The sequence below is a fragment of the Nematolebias whitei genome, chromosome 11 (genome assembly GCF_014905685.2).
Source record: "Nematolebias whitei isolate Nwh7 chromosome 11, NemWhi1, whole genome shotgun sequence".
In the NCBI taxonomy this organism is placed as follows: Eukaryota; Metazoa; Chordata; class Actinopteri; order Cyprinodontiformes; family Rivulidae; genus Nematolebias; species Nematolebias whitei.
This window is the reverse complement of record NC_056508.1, coordinates 24,454,405-24,462,336: the sequence shown is the minus strand read 5'-3', so window position 1 is coordinate 24,462,336 and position 7,932 is coordinate 24,454,405. Positions and strand designations below refer to the sequence as shown.

The window sequence follows — 7,932 nt, the reverse complement described above, 5'->3', positions numbered from 1 at the left end:
TACTAGTGTAAATATAGGTACTAGTGTAAATATAGGTACTAGTGTAAATATAGATACTAGTGTAAATATAGATACTAGTGTAAATATAGGTACTAGTGTAAATATAGGTACTAGTGTAAATATAGGTACTAGTGTAAATATAGATACTAGTGTAAATATAGGTACTAGTGTAAATATAGATACTAGTGTAAATATAGATACTAGTGATAGGCAAATGAAGCTTTTCTGAAGCTTGTTTAAAAAAAGGGTTAATTATTGAAGCTTTTCAACACAGTCCTTTTGGCTTCATCTTCATCTCAGCTGCCATCTGAAGGTCAGCCTGAAACCACAGCACGAAACGAATCGGCTCATCGTGGTTGACCAACCGACAGTCGACAGCTTTTGTTTAACATCCTGACATTTCTCTCTGATATCGGGCTGTCACTGAGGGACTTTGAACATTATATTTTTTTGTAGGTGATAGAATGACACGATGCCCCTTTGCTTGGGACTTCTTGACATTTGTAAACACAGAAACAAACAAAGAAATCTCATCTGATTCACAACACCAGTCTGGAATGAAGCTTCCAGCCTCCATGACTTTACGTAACAAACCATGTGTAAAAACATTTGAACCTATCTAATAAACATAAACCTAATGTTTACTGCAAGATGAGACTGTAACTTACAGTGTTTTTCTAAAGTTTTTTCCCCTTGTGGTAAATGTGCTTATCAACTGATAAACTAAAAACATAAAACACAACAGGCTGGCTGGCTCCATGTCTCACCATGTGTCACCTACTGGTTTATTTTTTAGCAAACTGCACCACTAAAACACGCCACATATCCAGCCAACCATTTACTTCATACAGCGTTAAATCAGGTACCAAAGCAGTGACGTCACTTTGGCACTTTTGAAGCTTCAGACGTCATACATCACGTGACTTTAGCCAACAAACAAGCACCGACACGGAGCTTCGGAAACACCGTGTTGTTTCTGGTACATGGCTCGGAGCTTCTGCTTCAAACGGCCCATCGCTAACCGGTACACTGGGGCAAGTGCAGGATAACTTCATACGAGTGCAGTATCAACTGTGACAGGTAGGTAAAAGCACCTGGTCAACATTACTGCAGCCTCCATAACTTCCAATAGTGAGTTCCCTTCTGGCTCACAAGAACTGCATCTTTACCAGAGATTAATAACTAGTTTAGGTTTAACTGGAAAACATTAAAGTCCTGTCAGACTTCTGAGCTACACAACATGACAGCTATTCTATAAAAACTTAATAAAGATTATACTGTAGATCTGCTGTAGATGAATGAGTATGGAGAAACAGAATTTATTTCTGACCGGACCCACAAGCTGACAGCAAGCCTGAGCGAGGTCAAGACCAAATTAGGGATCAATGTCTTAAAACAACTTTTTTAAGTAATAGTTCATGCAAACATTTTTTTATGAACCTTTAGCTCACAGTTTATTTCACATTACGCAGTACTTTCCAGAAAATATATGCTGATATTCCTGGGGGCTATGATAACTTAGTGGTCAGTGCCGTGGTCGTCCAATCCTGAGGTTGCGGGCTTGAGCCCAGGTTGCATCAGGAAGGGCACCGGGCATAAAACTGCAAAATCCTTCATGTAAATTTGCTTGCTGTGGCAACGCCTGAAGAAGGGAGCAGCCGAAATAATCGGACTGATATTCAAACACGAGCTACAAAGCTGCTGTCGCTTTTTGAATTTGAGTTCAGTAGACCCTCGCTACTTCATGGTTCGTTATTAGCATACTCGCTCTATCGCGGTTTTTCAAAATAAGATTGGGCACGACGCACAACTGGATGATTGATGGATGAGCTGCATGATCAGCATGGAATTTATATTTAAAATATATTATTTTAAATTATTTAGCACCTGCTGCAGCTGTGTGCAGCCCATAACTTGCAACTGATCAGCTGATCTCTGTTCTGCAGGAGGCAGAGAGCTGAAATCATGACATGCTGTGCTCTTTTAGAGTGTTTAGAGTTTAGATACATTGTTTAGAAGATTGCAAGAGTGTAGGAAGGGTTTAAAATGCCTGTATTTTATATATATATATATATATATATATATATATATATATGTGTGTGTGTGTGTGTGTGTGTGTGTATAAATACTAAAATAAACTACTACTTACTACTTGCACTACTATTCCTACTTTGCAGTTTTTCACTTAAGCTTCAGGGCACGGATCCCTCGCGATAAACGAGGGACTACTGTACATCCACAAAAATCTACATAAAATCCCAGTGTGATGAGAAAATGACAGCTGTGTAAATGTTTATAAAATACAGAAATGGATCACAATTATATTTTTGAGACAAGAAATTTAAGATGGTCTTGGCCTTGTTCAGAAAAGCTGTTAGCTCGTCAGTCCAGTCAGAATCAAACGAGCCGAAGTGGTTCTTTAAACAACTACCTGTCAACAGACAGCTCAACAGATGTTTACACTCTTTCTACAGAAGCCTTCTTCAAAAGACCTGAACATTTTTCATTCAACCTTTATTTATACAAGTTAATCTCACTGAGCCTTAGGAACTCCTTTATAAGAGACCTGAATTTACTTTAAGACACTACTTTAGCTCCTCAAGATGTTTTTGTACATAAGCTGATTTGAGTGGATGCAGCATGAGAATAGAAGTGCAGAAGGTACCAATGAGCAACCCAACAAGTTTAACTTAAAATAAGTGAAACATCATTTTCTTTATAACTTGGCCTTTTTCTGAAAATAATAGGGCAAAAGAGATCCCTATCAATTCACACAAAATACCAAGAATGTCGAATCCATTCTCTTCATCCCCAAAGGCATCTTCATGTGGAGCCAAGTTGTCAAAGCTTCTGTCCAGCAGAGTGTTCGTCTGGCTCTGTGACTCAAATCCTGAGTGTCAGAAAGGAAGAAAAGAAGAGAGGTCGGGTCAGATACCTGCTGCTGGATAATCTACTCATGGAGATCATACAGTAAAAGTCGCTATGCAAGTATAAACTTTAAGTTAGAAAGTTTAAATTATATTAATAATTATTAATATTTAGGGGGAAAAGAAGCTAAACTGATTATTTTTGCCAGAGGAAGACTAACGAAACAAAACAAACTAAAATTTACATGTTACTACATGGGGGCAGCCGAGTAGTGGGAGAGTTGGGGGTTCGACTCCACCAGCATTCACATGCTGAAGTGTCCTTGGGCAAGACACTGAACCCCTCACTGCCTCCGATGTGTGTCCCATCGGTGTATGAATGTGATAAAGAACTGATAGTCTTTGTAGAGATCTAGTAGAGTGCTGTATGAATGGGTACATGAGGACACAGATTGAGTCCTTGAGTGTCTTGATAAGATCGAACGGAGCTATACAAGTACAGTCCATTTGTCAATTTCCATTTACAAAAATGTTTATCAGTTTTGTTGCACAGTAAAGCACATTTGGCTGGTCTTGTGTGGCTGAACTTATATTAAAGCAATTATTTGTTTCTCACCAAAGTCTGGGAAGCTCAGGAAGTTGCTCCCAAAATTCTCTTTCAGCGTGATTTCCTCTGGTTTGCACTGGTTCAGTGAAAAGTGGTCCACAACATCGATGTCGCTAGTGTCAACAACAAATAACAGAACAAACACAAGAGGTTTAACACAAGAAAATATCAAAAACACAACATTGTAAATAAAATGTTTAAAGTGTTCATGAACAAACCCTAAAATTATGTATTTTATTTTAAGTACTGTAGTTTGAAAGAATACTACTGTAGTTTTTCCTTTAACTCCATTTTCTGCGCAACTGTAAAGTGAAATGACTCCAAGAATATTGGAAAACTAAAATCTAAAAATAAATTTAAAAAACAGCCTGAGATGTACCGAAGAGGACAAAATGGTACCTGGGGTCTGGAAACTGAGCATCAAATGCAGTGAAATCTTCAACCAAAGTAATCGCTTTTACTGTGGCTTCAAGGCCCTCCACAGGCATATCTGTTTGACCTGGGGTGTTGATTAGTAAAAACAATCACATATTATATTTAGAATTAAAATACTGATAGCAATAAGCAGTTGTACAAAAATGAATAACAGTGACCTTTTGATCCCTCAAGTTATTTTTGTTTGTTGTGAAAGGAGCTCTTCTGAATCAGACCCAAAAGTATGTTCAAATGTCTCCCTCTAGTGGTCACAGATGAGAGAAATTATGTAGTTGTGTAAAAATCATTCTCTACAAACATGTTTTTGTTATTAGAAGTGCAAAAAGCCGTAGAGTCATTCTTATTGTTTGTGCTCCACCACAAAATACAACTTCACAAAGTTTCTTAAAGGTGAATAAAAACAAATAAATCTGAACAAATGACAAACTCCCTAAAAAAGACATTTTAGTGTTTTCAAACTAATAACCATTTGTGTATTGTACATACCAAATACTATTATGAATCATTTTATATATTTAAACAAGTTTTGGGCTCAGGTTTTACACCACAACCACAAAGCTTTAAACCTAATCTTCATAAGCACCCAGCACACACACTTTTTGCCCCACTCCCTTCAGGCAGAAGGTTGAGGAGCATTAAGTGTAGAACCACTAGACTGAGGAACAGCTTCTACCCTGAAGCTGTTAGACTCATAAATACCTAATCAGGATTATCACTGTGAAAAATAAATAAATCATTGTAATCACCACTTTGATTGCTGATATAAGCTGCTGATTATCCATGCTGCTGATCTCATGCTGCTGTATTCATTCATACTCATCTACTCACACAGACTCATGCTTGTGCTGTTGTTGTTCAGCGTATTGTTTGTGCACGATCAAGTGTCTAGCATATTCTTAGTTCATATCTTAGATCTTTATTACTGTTTTCTTTTACAATTTATATTTTTGCTATTTTTGTATGTAACCGGGACCCTGTATACACAATTTTGTTCCACCTCATGTACCATAAGTGTTGCGAATGACAATAAAGAACCTTGAACTTGATAATATTTGAAACATATTGACAGAATTATATATATGAAAGAAAAAAAAATGCTGTTACCTGGCCTGAATGCAATTTTAATTTTGACCACAGCATCATTACAATCTGCAAGGAGATACTTTGCTTTCCTGGAGTAGATTCTGACCACACCAAGAAGCAGGTGGCCTGAAGTCCTCAATCCAATTTTCATCTATTTGAGGATAAACCACACATTAATGTCTCAAACTGCAGCTCGTGTGTTTAGTTTTGTTGGACAGTGTACCTTTGGGGAAATGATGTCTCTAATGGTGGTTTCCAGGTTGCACTCAAACACATGAGCCTTGGTGAGTTTCCTCTCCCAGTGCGCTGCTAGCCAGATTTTAGCTAATGGGCCTCGTTTGGACGTGAAAAGTTGAGTGTAGAACATCATGTCGAACAAGTAGCTGCCATGCAACATAAAAAAGGTTAGTGTCTGTAATAATAAACTTTGGTGAAGTTCCACCTGCTGAGAACAAGCAGCACACAAACTTTTTTTTATTCTTTGCTAGCTCTCACCTGCCAAACCGCGCTAACTTTAACTGCGTCACTGAGTCAGCGGTTTATTTATTCAGTATGGAGGCGACTATTTTTATACGTTTAATCATTTACACAAAAATAAAAATAACTGCTATGAAGAATTTATCTTGTCTAACTGATAGACTAACAGCAGAAGGGCCTACCTTGGTTTTTAAAAGTACCGCGTTTTTTGACTAGCGTAACGCGAGGCTTGTTCGGTAACCTAGCAACGGTCCTGAAAATTACGGAGCCCCGGAGTGGACAAGGGTTTTTTTTTTTTTTCTTTACCTCAGAAAAGTTGTTCATTACCTCGAGAAAGATGTGCGTGCGCCCTCATGAAAAACTTACAATTTTTTTTTAAACAAATTAAAATAAAAATACCTAATGTTATTTAAATACCGAAAATTTTCCAATATTTTATATCGTTTACTTTAAGTTCATATAGTTACAATGACAAATGAGAATTATTGTTGACAAGTTCCGGTGGAGGAACACGTAGTTCATGCTTGGCCCCTTTGCTGAAAGAGGAGACAAGTGGTGACCGCCTCCTCCCAGTGCGGCTGCGGCAGCTCTCGGTTTTTTTGTTTTTCAATCGGATCCTCGACGGCGCGACCTGTCAATCAACCCAGAAGGCGTGTCAGTAACTGACCAATCGACGACCTCAATTTGTCCCGAAGGTAAACGCCCCTTACCTGCTGACAAGCTCAACGTTTTTTTCCCTTGAGAAACATTGTTTTAATTAAAACAATAAGTTTGTATCTGTTGTGAGATGATTTTAGCAGTTTTGCAGATTTTTTATCTACTTAATGAAGAATAGTATGACTTCAAATTGTTCATTAAACAGGAAGGAAGGCTTATTATCACTCCTATTACTACAGTGAATGTGGTACTTTGCTATGAGTACGACTATATTTATGGCATCAGAGAAAGCGGAGTTTAAATTATCCACATAAAGCAAAATGGCATCAGCATCAAAAGAAGGAATGTTGAGTTTGAGATTAATCCAGTTTCTGATGTCTGACCAAACACTTTGTATTGACATGAAAAAAACATATTCGAGGGATTCATCTTCTGATTTACAAAAGGCACAAAAATCAACATCAAATTGAAATCTTCTTTGCAGAAACATGGCTACAGAGTCAGAGTTTCTTTATTGTCATTCGCACCTCATGTGGTACATGTGGTGGAGTGAAATTATGTACACAAGGTCCCAGTTACGTCCAACAATAAAATGTAAAAGAAAAACAGTAATAACATCTAACATATGAACTAAGAAAAACATCAACTAAATATACACTAAGCACTCATAACATAAAAACATTGAACATCAGCACAAACATGAACATGAGTCTGTGAGCAGATGTGCACGCATGAACACATCAACATTTAAACAGATCAGCAGCAACATGAAACAGATCAGCAGCAACATGATATGGTTTTTCACAGTGATTATTCTAGTTAGAGATTCATGAGTCTAACAGCCTCAGGGTAGAAGCTGTTCCTCAGTCTAGTGGTTCTACACTTCATGCTCCTTAACCCCCTTCCTGAGGGGAGTGGGGCAAAAAGTGTGTGTGCTGGGTGAGTGGGGTCCTTCATGATGCAGGTGGCCCTCTTCCTGCATCTGGAGGTGTAGATGTCTGTGATGGTGGGGAGGCTGATTCCGACAGATTTCTGTGCAGCCTTCACCACTCTCTGCAAAGCTTTTCTTTCTGCAGCTGTGCAGCCTCCATGCCACACATTGATGCTCGAGCACAGGATGCTCTCCACTGCACACCTGTAGAAGGAGGTGAGGACTGAGCTTCCCAGACCAGCTCGCCTCAGCCGTCTGAGGAAGTAGAGTCTCTGATGAGCTTTCTTGATCAGGCTGGTGGTGTTGTTGCTCCAGCTGAGGTTGTCATTCATGTGTACACCCAAGTACTTGTAGCTGGAGACCACTTCCACCACAGATCCTCTTATGTTCAGGGGGGTGTAGGTGTTTTTGTTCCTTCTGAAGTCCACAATCATCTCCTTTATCTTCTTCACATTGATGTGAAGGTTATTCTCTTTGCACCAGCTCTCCAGGTGTTCCACCTCTTGCCTGTAGCTGGACTCATCATTGTTTGTGATGCATCCCACCACCGCTGTATCATCTGCAAACTTTACAATGTGACAGCCTGGATGGGTAGCTGCACAATCATACGTGAGCAGAGTAAACAGGAGGGGACTCAACACACATCCCTGAGGAGAGCCAGTGCTGAGGGTTATGGTGGAGGAGGAGAGGTTGTGGATCCACACTAACTGAGGTCTGTTTGTTAAAAAGTCTAGTACCCAGTTGCAGATGGAGGGGCTTAGTCCTAGTGTGGATAGTTTGTCCATCAGGGTTTGGGGGATCATGGTGTTGAAGGCGGATGTGAAGTCCACAAAGAGCATACGGACGTAAGAGTTTTTCTGCTCCAGGTGGTTGAG

General features: G+C 39.2%; 1 protein-coding gene across 1 annotated transcript in view; it reads right to left on the bottom strand.

Moving 5' to 3' along the window:
* The window catches only part of rad21l1 (RAD21 cohesin complex component like 1), a 10,579-nt gene extending 5,205 nt beyond the window's left edge, over positions 1-5,374 (bottom strand). Inside the window, exons 1-5 of the mRNA XM_037684042.1 lie at positions 5,216-5,374; positions 5,014-5,143; positions 3,874-3,973; positions 3,484-3,587; positions 2,783-2,890 (exon numbers count right to left, since the gene is read on the bottom strand). Of these exons, the coding sequence (XP_037539970.1) occupies positions 2,783-2,890; positions 3,484-3,587; positions 3,874-3,973; positions 5,014-5,143; positions 5,216-5,362 (589 nt within the window). The 5' untranslated portion in view covers positions 5,363-5,374. The remainder of the gene's footprint in view (positions 1-2,782; positions 2,891-3,483; positions 3,588-3,873; positions 3,974-5,013; positions 5,144-5,215) is intronic.
* Positions 5,375-7,932: the final 2,558 nt, after the last annotated feature.